The 19,107-nt window shown below is 35.3% G+C and overlaps 1 protein-coding gene across 5 annotated transcripts in view; it reads left to right on the forward strand.

Moving 5' to 3' along the window:
• The window catches only part of LOC308700779 (traf2 and NCK-interacting protein kinase), a 78,696-nt gene that overhangs the window by 18,666 nt on the left and 40,923 nt on the right, over positions 1 to 19,107 (forward strand). For 4 of the 5 annotated variants that reach the window (XM_081382553.1, XM_081382555.1, XM_081382554.1 and 1 more), the window contains exons 3-5: positions 13,486 to 13,542; positions 16,667 to 16,792; positions 18,401 to 18,511. In XM_081382553.1, coding sequence (XP_081238679.1) covers positions 13,486 to 13,542; positions 16,667 to 16,792; positions 18,401 to 18,511 — 294 coding nt within the window. Of the gene's footprint in view, positions 1 to 13,485; positions 13,543 to 16,666; positions 16,793 to 18,400; positions 18,512 to 19,107 lie in introns of those variants that run through there. The other variant, XM_081382557.1, reaches the window with a different exon arrangement.

The following is a 19,107-nucleotide window of genomic DNA, read 5'->3' on the forward strand; positions in this document are numbered from 1 at the left end:
AACACTGAGTCGCTCATTTTCAGCCTCTAACTCATCTACTCTCCTCCTAGTTACTTTGTATGAAGCAAAAAGTGCTTGAAGCGCATTAGCAATTTTCCCATTTTTGTTCTTAGGCATTTTGGGATCATTTTCAAACTTAGAGATAGCCCACTTGTACGGTTTATCCACAATATTCTCTATTCCGTCAAACATTCCCTGAGAACCGTGTTTAGCAATGTATTTAACAATAATTTCTTCCATTTTCAAAAGTCTTATCAAGCTTTAAAATATCTCGTGATCTAATAGTTATTCACAAAGTCTAATTTAAATGACTACACGTTATCTAGTTCCTTTAAGATATCCGTTAGTCTAATTATTCACAGCTCCAGTAGGCCTACTTCGGACACAAATGATCAAAATAGCCACACTACCTGAGGCTTCTAAACTTAACCACAGCCACAATCCATTGGTCCTTAAATTTCGTTACGCAAAACAGTTAAGAAATGCAACACTGTCACAGTACGTCGGACAAAACCACACTATGTCTGGTTTTATGTTATATTCTTAAAACAGCTTGCTTATCAGTAGCCTACTTCGGGTTCAAACTATATTTATGAATTTTAAAACAATGCCACAGTACGTCGGGCAAGACCACACTGCTTCGGGTTCTTTGTTTTAAACTTCACAAAGTCACGGCACATCAGACTCACTAACCTATGCTATAACATACAATAGTTGTGAAATAATTCTGTGACCACACTGCGTCGGGTCTATTCAATTACTTTAGAATTTCCTCAGAATTATTACAACTTCACAATCGGTTTCAAGTACGTTAGAAACATATACATTTGTTTCAGTTACTTTAGAAACAACCAATCTAACATAACTCTGCCACCACACTACTTCGGGTTGATTCAATTACTTTAGAATCTTAACAGAATTATAACAGACCAACACCAAGTTTCAGTTACTTTAGAAACTTTACACTTAAGCACTTTGTTTCAATTACTTTAGAAACAACAATTCCAATACAACTCTGCCACCACACTACTTCGGGCTTATTCAGTTACGTTAGAATCTTAAACAAAATTGTACGGAATAGGCTTAAAACTCCTCCTGCTAATACTGAATAAACCAAATGCGATCTCTCTGTCCTTAATTTTTCTTTTCTAGATTTTTTTTAAAACGAGGAATTCCTTGACAAAAACAGCATAAATGAAAGAAAACAGCTTTTTCTTACCTTTTCCCTTTTTTGTTGGAAATCCGTCGACTGGGTCTGGCTCGCCAATGTAAGAAAAAATGATGTGGACATCGAAGATCTCAAAAATGAAGGTTATTGCAGCTTAGCAGTGGCAAGGTACACAAAGCACCTTGGGTTCACCGGCGTCAGAATGAACCCCGAACATACCCAATCCTAAACCTTTTATCCTCTATTTCGTTTGTCTTCCCCCTCTACATGTAAATGAAGCTCTGTTTTAAGTGTAATTTAAGAATAACAGATTTGTCTTCCCTCTCAGCATGAGGCTGAAACACTGTCTTAAATGTAAATTGAGGATCTTTCCTCTGTGCCCACATCTTTGATGTTCTGTGAAATCAGAATAGCAAAGGTTAAGGTGATAAAATCTATCTGAAGTGGATCTTCTGTTAAAACAAGACGGTCAAATGTTTAAGGTGACAAGCTATTTGAAGTCCCTGTAATCAAGATGGTTGTTGGTTGCCCTCTGTGATACTATTTACATATTACTGAGATTGGATGTAATTTTCTCCATATGATAATTAAACTCTTTTAAGTGAAGGAACATTTTGATATATATATATATATATTGGAGTGGAAGTTTTTGGGAACAGAACATAATTTCTTACAAATCCTAAGCTTGTTGGTGGTATTATCCAGTGTAGTTTGCCTTGAATCAACAGGTTTCGGCTGAGGTTGCAGTACGGCCATTTCATCTGCGTGGCGTCTTGTTAATTGATAACGCAAGTTGGTTGTGTTTACTGAATATTTTAGTATACTGTAGCCTGTCAAAGCCCTGAGTATTCCCTGACTTATTTTTAAAAACCAAAGTGTGGCCATTCTTGCTCCCGCTTACTTCTGAGACATTGACCGTATGTATATGACCAGCAACTGTTAGTTTGTAGACAGCATGGCAGCGTTTAAATCCATTTAAAAGACATTATTTAAAAAAATGTGGGCTTGATACTAGAGGTTGGAATATCGATACACTATCATTAAAAAAAATATCGTTATTTTTACACAGCCCTATGCATCTCCTTAACACCTGCCATAAGTGACAAGATCATTTATACTGGACAATTTTTGCACTTTGTTTCATATCAAAGTAACAAATCACAAAGCTTATTCTGATTTATTGGAGAGACACACTACAAAGGTTTGTTCTTTCATCAAATGAAAACTGCATACTAGACTAAAATATTGATTCTTGAGATTTAAGATTCAATGTTGGTTCATCTGAGAATTGATTAAAATCAAGAAATCAATATTTTCAACCCAGCCATATTTCCGAATGTGGTTTTAAATCAGATACATTTAAATATGTACATCTGTTTCCCCTTATTATCATTGTTTTGTGACCGATTGTTTGATCGTCAACATTTGGCATGTGGAAGTACAGCAGCCAGATAACTATCTATGTAATGTCCCACACTACTATCTGATAGGCCTACCCATAGCAGCTGTAATAAAAATAAGAGATTTTCTTTTTCTTGTCAGTATTGCTGTTTGATTATCATTCTGTTGTTGACATAATAGACAGCAGCATGTCTGTCGGGCTACATTTACACTGCTAGATCTAATGCACAGGTGCCATATTTTGTCCCATGTGTCTATATTAACTCAAGACATAACTGACATTCACTTCTATAAATATCTACATAGAGATGAATAATTGAGACACAACTGTGCTAGTGTTTCTTGGTAAAATGGGAGGGTGTCGGCTGTTGCTGAAACCATATTTTGTAAGAATCACAGAGAAACTGCTAATCATTTCCAGTAACTAGGCACTTCCAAGTACATTTTTTTTTAACAAAGTGATTTTGACCTGTCCCAATTTCTTTCTGTCACTAAATAAAACATAGCCTACAGCAATCTCATATTTGTTTTATAATCTAATAAAATAAACTGAAAACATTGTGGTAATAATAATAATAATAAAAATAATAATCTGTTTTTATTTAAAACATAATATTTAACAGTGCCCCACATAATGTGTGAGAAATTGTTTTGCTCCTATTGCAAAAAAATGTGACATTTCTTGAAATTGTTACACATTAGATGTTGCATTTTGCACCCTTTCTACTACATGCAGGAAGTCAAGTTATGTCACCTTCATTTATATAGCGCTTTACACAATACAGATTTTTTTCAAAGCAGCTTTACATTGTTAAACATGAAAATTATGATTTTCATGTTTAATGAATGAAATTCTGCTGTAAAGCAGCTCTAAAAAGACAATAGTGAACAGTCATTATTCAGCTGAAATCAGTCAACAGGTTTAATAACTGTGTAATCAGTTAAAGAATGAGTTCACTTCATCTATGAAGCAGCTCTGGAGAAAACAGTGATGTCATCATCCAGCTCAGTTCCGTTCTCACCGTAATTTCGGGATATTCTTTTGCTTTTGTAACTCTTATGAGAGCAGTGTCAGTACTATGATACGATCTAAATCCTGACTGCAATACAACTTTAAATCTTATCTTTTTTCTGTACATGATTAGAATGTATCTTGTTTAAATTTTCTTTCTTTTCTGAGAAAAAATAATAATGGCTACCATCCATTTTTACCACAATTTACAGAAGACACCCACTAAACTTTAATTCAGTGTAACAATAGTTTAAATGCAAAAAAATCTTGTCACGCATATTTTGAACAACAACCATTTGATGACATTAAAATGCTCTATTTAAGGGTCACAGTGCAGCCCCCATATACTAATACTAAGTAATTGTAATTTTAAATCTTTATACTTTATACAGTTATTGGTCCATCACATATTAAAATAACGTACACCTTCATTAAACCCTAAACATACCTGAAAAGCAAATGTGACATAAAAATGCATTTGCTGAAGCAACCATACCATTTTAGCTTGATTCTGGCGTCTTTGAGCTCTTTTGTCTTGATTCGTGTTTCACGGGATTCGTACCAGCTGAGCTACCGAGCAAAAAAAAGCCAAACATATGGAGCTGGTTATGTGATGCAAACTACAAAGTATCCATTGACAAATCATGCACTACGGTAAAAAGTGTTTTATGGTCATAAAATAATATTTTGCAAACAGCCACATGAAAATAAGTCTTTATTAATCCACAATCTGCCCCTAATGGACTGCATTTAAATGGACTGCATTTTTACATAGCGCTTTCAACAGACTCATGGCCACCAAAGCGCTTTACATATTGTGTCATAATAATTGTGTATGAAAAGGATTAAATGGTTTTGCTGTTTTACTGCCTCTAGTGTTCATTTCTTTTAGAAACTGCAGCAATATGTATGTATTGGTACATATTTCGCTTTTGCAGAAATGTTTCCTCAGGTACTTTTTTCAATAAGCCTGTAAAAAATATGCTTACAGCTTTCTTGAATTTTGTCCGATGCATGGCCATGAATTTCACATTGTTCTATAATATGTTTTTCAGCTATTTTGTCTGTCCACAATTTTGATTTCAAAAAACTACTTTTTCGAACAAGACCGAAGTTTGTCCAATTATCACCAAATTTCACACAGATCATCATTAGACCATGCTGGCAAAAAGTTATTTAAAACTTAAAGCTCTTAACTTAACATAAAGTTGATAAAAAAGGGTTGATATTAAAATTGTCAAAGTTGATATTAAGTCGCAGCATAATATTTTATGCTGTATCTTGCCAACTCTACTGCACTTCATATGTCAAATCATGAGCATGTTCTGATGCTCCCTGCCATCCTTGCTTAGCTGGTCATTTTGCTTATGACCTGCCTGCACGAAATAATTACTGCTTAAAAACTATATTTATGAATTTAGATATATATTCAGCAGGATGGGTACTTTGGGTGACATAGGGAGAAATAAGAAATCAGAAATAAGCTATTATTCTGTCAACTGCAATCCTCAATACCTTTCTCTTCTCCTTGCTAAGAGTGCCGCTCAAGCTACTGGGTCTGCATTTACTTTTTGGCAGTGCCTAGCAACTCTCTCTTTGTTTGTATGCATGTATTGAATTTAATACAATAAAAAAAATACTAAAATATATATAATTATACATTTTTACACAGTATTTAACATTCCTAATTTATCTGAACTAAAACAAGATGCTAAAATTTTTATCCATACAGTGATACTGTCATTCAGTATAATGGAAGACACTGTGGTGAAACAGAAATCAAATAACAAAAACATTAGGCTATCCTTGAGCTTATATTACAGGCTATCAACTGGCCACCTATATCAAACAGTGAGCTTAACCAGTAAGTTAATCACAGTTATTCACAACATATACTTATTTTTCAAAAGATCTAACAATAAAAGTTTTTGTGTTGTTTTTGGTATTTCACTTTCCATGAAAAGGTGAAATGATAAAATATTTAAGAGTACAAAATTCTGGTTATTTCAATACTTAAGAAAACTATTAAGACATAGTCCTTTTATTAGATCACACAGCCAACACTTATTTGAGTATTACAAGAAAACAAATATATTTTGTACCTTGGTAATTTATATGTTAATTTAAAAATGTAATGGTAAAATCAAAGTGCGGACCATTACACAGAATGACAGTTTTGCAGTTTGGAATATTATTTCGTCCCATATTTTGGCATTTTATTTTAACAAAAGTTATTTGAAACATTAAAGTAGATACTTGCATGTAATATGTTTTCTATGTATAAAAAAAAAATTAGGGATGCACCGATGTGAAAATTGTGGCCGATACCGATAACCGATATTAATATTGCTGTTATGGCCGATACCGATATTTACCGATGTCGATATCTCTGTATAGAAAACAAATTTTAATGATTATCAAATAAAGAGCTATTTTCCAAAACACTTTTTTTTTTTTTTACTTTAGAAATGACTGATATTGGGCACCTTTACCTGTATGCAAAATATGTCACACATACGACACACATGCATTATATTGCATTGCATATAATGTGTGCTGGTCAACTTGTCTAAAATGATGAAACCCTTAGAAAACAGGAAAAAAAAAACAGGAACATTGTGTACAATTAAGATAGGCTACTTAATTTATTATTCCAATATCCAAATATGATACTAAATAGCACAGGGAAAAGGGCTTCTATTTGTGACGTGCTGTCTTTGCCTTTGAACATTGCATATTTAAAACAGGACACGCATTAGCTGAATAAATGTTAGCCAATACAAACATATTTATAGAAAACAGTTGACAATGATTATACAGGAGTCCAATAATAGCATAACGAATCACTTATTCTAAAAATAATAACAAGTAGGCTATAAGACGAATCCGACATATGGGCTGTGTTAACAGTAAAACGTCCGTCATTTAACGAATTTTAAAAACACGGATCGGATGGATAATACAAAATGCTTTCTGACATTTTGAAAGAAAAAAAAGACAAGCAAGAACAAAATTTAAACTTAGCCCGTCAATTTTTCATTTTACAATTATCTTCTCTCTCTCTCTCTGTGCGCGCGTCCGTGTTTGTGAGGGACAGCTCGCGCAGCACTGATACATCGGTAGCCTACTTTTTAATCCATAAGTAACGAACGCGCTAGTTTTCATACAAAATAAATATGTAACATAATTAGGTAGGCTACTTTAGTTATTATCAACACAATAACGTAACACATGAAGGTACGTTTCTCAACACAGAATGAATAATAAACGCCTGTTTCTCCACTCGCGCTTATCAGTAATCCACAAATCACACGTGCGGTCACTTTTGAGAAAAAATCAAATTCGAACGGGTATCAAATATCAAGCAATATTCAAATATCTACGAGTCAAATAACGATCATTCAAAAATGTGTCATGAGGGAAAAATCATAAGTCGCACTGGACTGCGTTAACAATGTTACTGACGGGACAGTTCTCTGTAACGCACGTCCAAAGACTGCTTTAAAACTTTCACAGAGACCTCAAACAGAAAGCACAAAGCCTGTCTTTAAATTTAATTTCGTTTTGTATTAATTGTATCTTAATTTTGATCAATGTTTCATCAAAAATAAACAAAGTAAATATTAGAAAATATTTAATCAGGACATGGAGGCGAAAGCGCGTGAACTGAAGCGCGTCTCAAATGAACCGAAACCTACCTGCCTCACAGACCTGAGACATAGCCTATATAGAAAGCTTGAAACATCTATTTTTAAACAGAACAATTCAAAATGAAAGAAAACAGACTGTTCTCTGCTTATGTCATCTGTATGAAATGTGTATTTCTCTCAGGCACGTTCACTGCAGGAGTCAGCATCAGTAACTTAATCTTCAACTTCACACGTCAAATATCGGCCTGTTCACATCGGCCCTATTTTGACATCGGACCGATACCGATGTGAAAAAAAAATGACCATATCGGCCGATATTATATCGGCGGCCGATATATCGTGCACCCCTAAAAAAAATACATTTGTAAAATTAATTGCGGACGCAAAAATGGGGACGTCTCGTCTTTAACCCAGATACCATTTATCTTTAAGAAGGAACATAATTGTGAGGATACTTTTCAACAGAAAAGGGAGATTTGAGGTTGGTCTGTAGCCTTAACTAGCCTAATCAAGTTTTGTGTTTTTTTTTTTTTTTTTATGAGAGGCTTAATAACAGCCAAATTTTTGGGACATATCCTAAACAAAGATGAATTAATGATATTAAGAAGAGGATCTATGACCTCTGGATGCATCTCTTTTAATAACGTAGTCGGTATAGAATCTAACATACATGTTGTTGATTTTGATTATTTTTTAAAGAAGTTTTAGAATTTAGACAATTCTTCCTTTCTTGTAGCAAAGGATGAATGGAATTGTTCCTCAGGGAGTCTATAGTGTACCGTCTGATGCGATACTGTAGTAGAAGGTTGCATGGTTATAATTTTTTTATGATAGTATCAATCTTGCAAATATAGGAATTCATAAAGTCATTACTGCTGTGCTCTTGGGAAATATCTGCACCTGTTGATGCTTTATTTTGTTTATTTTGTTACTTTATCAAATATATACCTTGTGTTAGGGGTGGGCGATATGGCAAAAATATCATATCACGATTTTTTTCAGGAAAATCACGATTAACGATTTTATCACGATTCTTTTTATGTTGGTTTTACTATTTTGTAACTGAGCATTACAGCCAAACTGATGTCCATATTTTAAAAACAAAGCTTTAGGTAACAAAATAAAAAAAATGGCAGACAGGGGCAAAGATAAAAATATGTGTCATTATTTTCTTTGTTATTAAATATTAAGATTAAAGATACACATTACATACACAACTTAATATACAAATGAAATAACTAAACAGTGAAATAGGCTAAACAGTGCTTTATGTTTTAAGCTACAGTAGGTGTATTTAACAGTAGCATTGAAGTAATTAAATGAACAAATATGAAAATAAAACAAAACAGACTTCACTGTATAAATTATACATTGATACTTATTAAAGCTACTATTAAAGTTATCAGTCAAGAGCAGTGAGTGATTTTCTCTTTGCATTTTTTTGTTTTATTAACATTAAAGGGATAGTTCTCCTAAAAATTCAAAATATCATAATTTACTCTCTCAAGTTGTTTTAAACTCGAATAAGTTTCTTTCTTCTGTTGAAAATAAAAGTTATTTGGAAGAATGACCAACAGTTGATGTACCCCGGTGACTACCATAGTATATTTTTTTCCTATGAAGTCAATGGGGACCAGCTACAGTTTGGATAGCCACATTCTTCAAAAAATTAATATTAGAAAATATTAGAAGGAAATTAATACAGGTTTGGAACAACATTAGATTGCGTAAATGAGATATTTTTTATTTTTGGGTGAACTATCCCTTTAAGGACAAGCGGCAGCGTGTTTACTATTGCTACTGTCTCTTTAAGAGCTGCGCGCGACGCGTCTAATATACACGCATTTGACAAGCAGATTTTCTCAAGTTTGCTTTCACTTTAGACATAACCGACTTTGTTTATGTAAACCTTGTGTGTATTTAACAGTATAAACACAATAAGACTCGAAAGATAACTTAACTTAGTCCAGTATCCAGGCGCTGGTAGACAGGCTTTTAGTGCATGTGAGCTTCACATGTAACTTAGGCTATACGCGCTGAGAAACGCATACGTTAGAACAGCGCATCAGCACGCGATTAAATGTTTAACCGACAAGGCATTAAAGCACATGCAAGTTATGAACTTTTGTGAACTGCAGTCTCCTGTTCCGCTGCGTTAACATTTTATGTGAATATACGTTGTTCAGTATGACAGAGGCGCCAGAACAGATATAATGCACGATTCTACGATATTTCTTCAAAAGCAGATCGTGGAGACATTTTAATCGTCCACGATCAAAAATCGTCATATCGCACACCCCTACCTTGTGTTGTGTTTGTTTCCTTCTAAATGTGTTGAAAAGTAAGCAGATCTAGCAGTTTTTAAGGCCTTTCTGTTGGAAGAAATACTTCCATTTCCCAGGCTGCTCTCTCCGAGTGTGATCGTACCACAGTGTCAGACTGTTCTCCTTAATCTCCTGTAAAAGTGTAAAGGAGCAACTGTCTAAATTGCTATAAAAGAGAGAGTTCATAGTTTCTGTTACAACATCAAGATTTTGTGAGCTATCAGATATTCTGTGGAGTTGAGACAAAGCAGGAAAATTATTTACAATGCAGTCTTTAGTGGTAGTACTAGTAGTGAGTGATAGGTCTAACATATTTGTAACACAGAGTCTGCTTTGCAGCCTTGGCTAAATGAAGTTTACACGAGACTAGATAATGATCTGGGATGTCTTCGCTCTGCTGCAGAATTTCAGCGGCATCAACATTGATTCCGTGTGATAATATTAGATCTAGAGTATGATTATGACAATGAGTCCTGACACGTGTTGTCTAACTCCAATAGATGGTCTTTAAATGCCAATCCCAATGCATCTTTTTCGTTATCTACATGTATATTAAAATCACCAACAATTAGGACTTTATCTGCAGTCAGTACTAACTCTGATAGATAGTCAGCAAATTATTTGATAAAGTCTGTATGGTGCCCTGGTGGCCAGCACAAATCTCAAACGTGATTTATCATTTACTGTCACATTAAGCACCAACACTTCAAAAGAATTATATTTGAAACTAGACTTCTTAGTAATTCTGAAGATATTACTATAAATTACAGCAACACCTCCCCCTTTGTGTTTCAGACGAGGTTCATGTTTATAACAGTAATCTTGTGGGGTGGACTCATTTAAAGTAATGTAATCTTCTGGTTTCAGACAGGTTTCTGTCAGACACAGCACATCTAGATTATGATCTGTGATTATTTATTTTACAATAAGTGCTTTTGTAGAAAGGGATCGAATATTCAGCAAACCAAGCTTTATCATTTGTTCATCTGTATTATATCTGTTTTTTATTTGTTGAACATCAATTAAATTATTACCCTCACATGGGTTCGGTAGATTTTTTTACTAGTTCAGGGAACAGATGGTCACTATATAAGGTGAAAGAGTCTCTATGTGATGGGATTTATCTGACCTCAGTGATGTGAGACAGTAGAAGACGGTCACTTTGGCCAGTCTGTCTGCTTCCTGACCTGAGCCCCAGTTAGTCAAGGTTCAACTCTAAAGGTCCCTTCACACAAAGAACGATAACTATAAAGATAACTACATTAGCGTCCACACCAGCGGATGATATTGTACGGTTTATTTTAAGAGCGTGCTTTTTTTAATCATTCATCAACTGGATAGAATCATTTTGAAATTGATTCTAACAATATCGTTTCTCTGTGCTGTTATCATAGCTGTGGTGTGAACTCTGCTATTCTTTAATATTGAGAACAATTTTTAGAACTATATCTTTATAGTTATTGTCCTTGGTGTGAATGGGCCTTAAGACTATGTGTCATATCACTAAGGAGAAGACACCCCAGGAGGAATGAAGGTCTTCTCTTTTTAACAGGTCAGCTCTGCCCCAGAAACTTGTCTAATTGTCTATGATTGTCTTATTCTGCAGACACCATCCAGACATTGAGTGACTACAGTCTGCTATGTATCTCGTCACCCCGATAAGCAGGGAAGACAAGTAATAATCTCACTCCATCTGTCAATAATTACACAAAAGAAAAGAAAAATTATTTGAAAAGAAATTTAAAAAAAGTTTTAGCCCCTTATTGTATACTACAATATTAATGTTAAGCCTGTGTTAAAGGGCCATATCAAGTTTTTATTTATTGTTTTATGGAGTCATTTTTTTATTTTTTTAATCTGTATCTGTGCCTCCAGAAAACTGCATGGGAACTGACTTACTCTCTTTCGTAATGATTTCAACTCCATTAAATCCTTAAAAATTCTACTACTATTTTCCGTCTTTCCATACCATCTTGAAGCATTGAGGGATTGATCTGTCCTCCATCAGGTTAGGTCTCTCTCCTTCCTGCCAACACAAGTGCCAGGGGTTCCATCATCACACATACTAGCCTATATGGTTGTTACCTGCTTCAGCAGAAGAAAATAAGAGACACTTTTCATTTTTTATACCACATATGCCACTTGAGATTCAAACTATTGGTGGCAGGTAACAACTGGACAACAGTGTAGGCCTGCAGCTATTTATGTGATCAGTGATAATCACTTCTTGATTTATTATTATTATTGTTGTTATTATTATTATTATTATTATTATTATATATTGTAAAAACACTAGTCTTTGTCACTTAAATCATCAAATGCTATTCTTGGCACTATTCATGTAATGCTTGACTGTATGTGAATGTGGAACTTGAAAACAGAAAAGGAACTGTGTCATTTTAAGGTCTGTGCGTTTGAGCATGACATATGAAACATTATCCATAATTAGATGCCATATTTCAGCTCACTGAGGCATCCTGAACCTCTCTGGGTTTATGTGTCATTTCTTCTATAATTGCCTAAAGAATGTTTGTTTTTCCCAAAGTAAATACACCGGTATTAGATGTTCCTCTGTGCAAATCTATCTGTATCTGTGTTGCCATTTTTCCTGGATTCGCTGTTTTATGATTTAATACAGTTTTGTTATAAAAAGTAAAAGATGAAACTTTAAAAAGTTAATCAATCTTTTAAAATGTAATGAAATGAAATGTAAAAAAAAAAAAATTTCATTTTTTGGCAAATAAAAGTGCTTCACAACTATGGGATTAATATCCTGCCATGATTCAAAACTGAAAATAAAGTTCTGAAAGGTTGAAACACCTTTCCAGTAAATACGACTTGTGATTGGACTATACGTCAGCAGACAGCAAAGCATTGGCCAAGAGCAAAAGGCCCTCCCTCCAGGCTTTTTTTTAAGTTGCGAGGATGCAAAGCTTCATTTTCGCTCAGTCTGAGTTTCAGAGTTTCAGAGCAGAGCTGCGTGACAACGCTGCCACAAACCACGTGAGTCACAAGCTCGCAACTGTGTGGGCGTATCTCCGCAAAGTGGGTGTTGTAAACTCAGCTCTGAAAAAATAGTCTGCAATAGGAGTGCAAATGTAATGTAATGTAATAAGTTTCGCCCTTTCGAACCTCAGTTTTCAGAGTTTCAAAACTTTTTTTCACCTATTCGCACACCAGTTTTCAGATCACCATTTACAAGGTTTCGAATCTGGAAAACAAACTATACACTGGGAGAACAGTGACAAATTCGAAACTCTGAAAAATTGATTGCACAACACCGTAAAAAAGAGTGTTGCACTTCTGAGGAAGGAAAACTCAAAAACAAAATTATGTTTGCAGAGATTTATTTTATTTTTTTACCACTTTGCAAGCCTGCAAAACTCTGTTTTCAGAGTTTCAAAACTTTTTTTCACTTTTTTTCTTTTTTTTTTTAATTTTCGAACACTTAGTTTCAACCTTTCAGAACTTTATTTTCAGTTTTGAATCATGGAAGGATATTAATCCCATACACAACAGACAGATGTTTACTGTTTAAATAAAAATAATTGTGATATTTCTTAAAAAGTAATGTTTTCAGCTCTGCAGATGAAGTTTATGTGTTCATGTTCTTCTCATATAGTGAAACGCAAATTTTCATTTTCATGTTCTTCTCATATAGTGAAATCCAAATTTTTCCAAATTCTGTGACATTTAGCATTATACAGTAAATTTCTAACAACACAGTATTGTTTAGCAACTCAGACACTTAACCAATATTATAAATAACAGAAAAACAACTGATTTGTGGAGCTATTTATACTTTTTGGGACACTTCTAAGATGAAGCGCACAAGTGCAGACATCATAATCACGTGTTCACATCCTTCAGCAGGGCCACATGGTCATGTGCGTTTGTGTTATTTCTCATGGTTGTCCTTGTGTTTGACAGGGTCGACATGTGAAAACAGGACAGCTGGCAGCCATCAAGGTCATGGACGTGACAGAGGTATGAGCTTCTTCACCTTTAGAAGAGAGAGAAACAGTTCATGTCTTCAGCTGAAGAATGATTGATTTTTAATTTTTTTTTTATTTTTTACTATTTTTTTTTTTTATTATTTATTGATAAAATGTAATAATTTGTCATGAAAGATGACACAAACATTTAATAAGGTATTCCCTGGAAATCAATTTAAGGTGGCAAATATTATGCAAAATTTTGAACACAGATGTGTATTTGCAGTGTGTGAGAATAACAAGCCTATAATGGTAAAAATCCACTTACAAATTTTTTATAATTCCCATAAATCAAAAGCAGTCTCTTCAAATGAGCGGATTCCGATTTCCCCTACAATGACGTCATCATAAGGGTGAAGCTCCGCCCACAGCCGGTGACGATCTGCTCCATTAGCATAGACACACACACAGCCCTGAGTGAGAAGCACAGAGTTTCTGTATCCTCGCTGTAGCAGCTGGAGTTGTACAATGTTTTGGGATGTACCAATGCACATAAGAGTCTCTATATCTGTCTTTTCACCTTTATTGCAATGCAGTACATAACGCAAATGCAATAGCATGTCATAAAAGCAAGATGACAACATAAGTTATAACCGTAATTAAACTAAACTGTTATGTCTGCATGCAGCATATATTATCTGGCTCTGTAGGCATCTTACAACAGTTCCCCTACGAGAACCTGTACAGAGATTTATAGATTATCATGACGGAACATGCTAATCGATGACTTGAAGATAGTTAACTCCACATCAACTACATAAATTGTCACTTCTTCTTGAATCTCTCCATCATTGTCCGACTCCGGTTCAAACATATGAGGCTAAACACCTCTACTGACAGTTTCTTACATTTTCAGTGCGTGAGATTGTGCTGTTTTGTTGTTGCCGGTACGCTGGAGCACGAGCTCTTGAATCTCCGCCCTCTTCTTGAAATGAGCACCAGCTCATTTGCATCTAAAGAGATACACAAAAACGGCAATTTTAACATGCTATAAAAATGATCTGTGGGGTGTTTTGAGCTCAAACTTCACATATACACACTGGGGACATCAGAGACTTAATCTTAATCTTGTAAAAAGGGGCATAATAGGTCCCCTTTAAGTAAATAAGTAAGAGCTAATCGAACACTGATGAGAATAATTATTCTGAATTATTATATTCAGAAATACTGATTTATATATATATATATATTATATATATATAATTTTTTTTTTTTTTTTATATATATATATATATATTCAATGACCAAGACATTTCTGTACAAGGACAAGAACATAACCAGGTTAAATGTCAAGCCCTGCTGAAAGCTTTAATGCTTGGGATTCCCAGATGTTAAGAGTTCTGAATGCTGGAATTTAGCGTTTACCAATATTTTGGTTAAATGAAATGTTCATGCCAGTATGTGTTCTTTTAAGCGGGTGACAAATGCTGTTTCTACCACTAAATATAGGCTAGATTGTGGTTGCTGAATAAATGCTCTCATGCAACCAGTTTTAAAAAAAACAAAATTATTTGGAATTGTTGGAGTTGAGGGTGAAGTATGTATATAAGATTTTTTTATATTAAAATATATTACTATAATATACCATTAATGGGTTTATCTCCCCCAAATTGTAAATTGAGCCTCCCAGGCACCATCAAAACACTGATGGTGTTCTGCTCATATCTGTCAGTCTCCTTCCAGCTCAACCTATAGTGAGAGTTTAGGTGTCTACTGTAACAGGAATCGGTTACAGAAATACAAGCCAAATTTCGCAGCTTTTAAGAGCTTCAAAGATTAAACGGGTCATGAACTTGTTAAAGCAAAGCATTGAGACCATACAGCATCATCATGCACCAGTTCATAAAGACAAATGTACCAGTTTATGATGTTTACATTGACGTGTCCAGTGTAGACAGCCTCAAACACTTGCACCCAGTGCAGATATGTTGAATGGGTTTATTATACATACTTCACCTTAAGTATTAGGAATCTCACTGATTTAGGTTTTGGGAGAACCTTCTACATTTTCCTTATTTTTTTCCAGTTCATAATAGAGAGTTTGTTAATGTATGTGATGAATATAATAAATATTTTCTGGAAACTCTGGAAATAAGGTCAAATAAACCATGACTATGACAAGAGGAGAACTTTCTCTTTCAAACAACAGTGATTCATAGTGGTTCTGGTTCACATCATCTCTTATAAAGAACAAACAAACATTTAACTAACTAGTTCATTCGACTTCTCTGTGTGAGGAACAGACTGGAATGTAATAAATTATTCCCTGATAATCCTCCACCATAAATGGAATATTCAGCATTTATTGATGCATTGTGCCAGATTTTATGTCAGCGACATTTGGCTCTAGCAAGAACCAATGGCATTTGGTGTAATGACATACTGTAAAACAAATGTTTTTTTGGCTAAGAGAAAGATCTGTGGATAATGACATTGGTTAAAATGCTTAAAGATCATGGTTAAATTGATGATGTTAATTGATGTGTCTGATACAGGGTATGTAATCTAATTAATGAATCATTAATTAATTATTCATAATATCACAACCAGACAGTCTGCCTGACCCCTACACAAGCACAGTGACAGCTAAACTCATTACTGTTTGATTGTTTTTTATAGATTTTATTTCTGTTACTTTACCGTGGATTGAGTGCATTAATATACAGATTTTAGTCAGTACAAGTGTCTTTTTTTCCTTTTTTTTTTTTTACTCAGTATGAGTCAGTTATGAAGCTTTCAGTGAAAGACTCTGCTCTCCCCATCACAGAAATGCTGTTTCCTGGTTCCCTTTCCGTCTTGCATTATCTGCCATGGGAGATAACAGAGCAGCGTAGTGGTCATTTGAACCCCAGGCTCCAGATTTCCTTTCCCCTGACCATCACTTTCACACACACCTCTCCTGTCTTTCCTCTTGTGAAAGGACTGTGAAAGCAGCCTTTACATATAAATGCTTATGTTTGGAGTGCTCTTTTATAAAGGGAGTCTCAATATATTGGTCTCCCTTACTAAGTAATGACATTTTTAACAGGGATTGTTATTCTTGCTGTCATTATTTAAGTTGTCTCGTGGTGAAAGAGATCAAATTAAAATTTACAAATGTATTTTGTCTTCCGCAGGACGAGGAAGATGAAATCAAACTGGAGATTAACATGTTGAAAACTCATTCCCATCACAGGAACATAGCCACGTATTACGGTGCTTTTGTTAAGAAAAGTCCTGCAGGTCAGGATGACCAGCTTTGGGTGAGTATCTACTGAACCCAAATAAACAATCAACCAGATTTCCTCTAGAGGCTCTTAACTGCTTGTGTAAAGTCTCTCACATTACTAGAAGAGCCAGAGTTTGTGCGTATACCTTCCAAAAACGGTCCCTGTAGCAATGTTAAAGGCTCAGGGAAGAAGGAGGCGGGAACCGGCGAACATAAATTTATTCACAAAATAAACATAAATAGGAGGAGCTCCTTTTATCCTTCCGGAGCTCCTCCGTGGGACTTTAGACCGGTGTGGTGTGACTATCATTTTCACTTGCGCCACCGACCTCGCTCCGTTCCCGCGGCTCTCGGCCCCGCCCTGCCTGCCACATACCCGGTTGGCTGTGCGTTTTGGGATCTGGTTCAGCCATTCGTGGCTGATTCGTTGTAAAATCCTTCACGGTGCCTGGTGGCTACGCTGGATTCCCCAGGTGAATGGCCTTGTACTTCCTCCGTCCTCTGAAACAGAATATTTATATTTGGGTCAAGCATCTTGTCTAAAGCAGACCCCACACCTAAAGAGATTTTTCATTCACACCTAGATCCCAGTGGTGGCGTAAGCTAGCTTTGTTTGTTTTCTTATGCTGTTGTTCCCCTCACGACAGAATAGCAACAGCAATAATGGTTGGGAGCTGCGCTTTTCTTGCTCTTTGGACACGTTTTACACTGATACTTAATTTACTGCAGTGCTTATCTTGTGATGGATTTCAACCTGCAACAGCTGTTCTGAGATCTTTTCATGGACATTTCTGTAGGCTTTGATTGTTTATATTGTCGTAAAAATGTCAAGTCAAGTCACCTTTATTTATATAGCACTTTTTACAATACAGATTGTTTCAAAGCAACTTTACAGTTCTCCTCTGGCCATCCAACAAACAGTGTATGATTATGATCCAGGCAGCATTACAGGTCAGAAGTCAGATTGGATCAGAACATTCAGAATATTATCCAATTCAATCTGGTTGTAGATCCGAGTCATCACATGGGTATGGAGACGAGAAGTGTATTATCGCACAGCTCTGTATATGTCTGTGTATCCACATACAAACAGTTTACTCTCTTAGGGCGATATTTACTATATAGCAAATTTCAACCGCTTGATTGCTTGTATCATTGCAAAATGTAAACTATATTATCGCATGAAGATAAGGCATGAAGATATTAATATATAATATCATGATTTTCTGTAAACCTATACAAATATATTTGACTTGACAAACTTAAAATTTCTTCCAAGTAATGTTCAATACTTTTCAGTGTAAATTGACAACAGTATGTCTGTGTACATGTGTGGCTGCCTACCTCCCACAGTTCCTCTGCCGTTACGATACTGCTAAAAGAGTCCCTCAAAAAGTTCAGACGATTAGAAGGGGCATTAGTGTCTGCAGTGGGAAAGGGCCTTTTACATTCTTTCCCTCAGCAGTTCATATCTTCAGGGCCTTCAAGGGTGTGTGTTGACGTTTAACTGAAGGACTTTACCATCCTGATTAAGCCACTGAGATAAATAACAACGTAGATAACGAGTCTAGACGTCTGTGCTGTCACACTCTTGTTAGAAGTGAGATGTTAAAGTGTTCTCTGTGTGTGTCTTGGCCTTCAGCTGGTGATGGAGTACTGTGGCGCAGGGTCGGTCACAGACCTGCTGAAGAAGACCAAAGGAAACTGCCTTAAAGAGGACTGGATCGCATACATCTGTAGAGAGGTTCTGAGAGTGAGTAATCACAGCTAAAGATTATTGATTGTTTACATTGTTAAGACGTTTAGGTGGTGGGAAAAATGGGAGAGCCTTTCCTCCTCTGGCATTACAGTGAGTGGAGGATATGCTAGAGTAAATATGATCTAGTACCTCCTGCATGCAAAACAAGTCATGTGTTCATTAAATAAATGAAATATTTCAATTACCCGCCCTCCCCCCCATCACAAATTTCATCCACATTACTTGTATGCATGCTCTATTCACTGTCAACCATAAGAAATGTAATCTTATAATTGTAAAAATAACATTTCAATTAACTCTTCTGTAATTTGAGCTGAAAAGCTGTTAATTTGTAGTCATTTTCGTCAACATAACAGAAAACAGTTTTTTAATTAATCAATTAATTCATTTTATTTTTAAGAAAAGATTGGGCAAGTTGAAATGAAATTTTAAGAAAAGATTGGGCAAAATGAAATGCTGACCAACACAAATGCTGTCTACTGAGCTTAACCCGAAAATATTCCTTTAATTCCACAATGAAAGTGTCCAATAACCGGTAGCTCATGCAATAAGGTAGTATTTGGCTGGTCACACATCTGCTCCCCATCAGG

Source organism: Scardinius erythrophthalmus (assembly GCF_964197995.2).
Source record: "Scardinius erythrophthalmus genome assembly, chromosome: 13".
Taxonomy (NCBI): Eukaryota; Metazoa; Chordata; class Actinopteri; order Cypriniformes; family Leuciscidae; genus Scardinius; species Scardinius erythrophthalmus.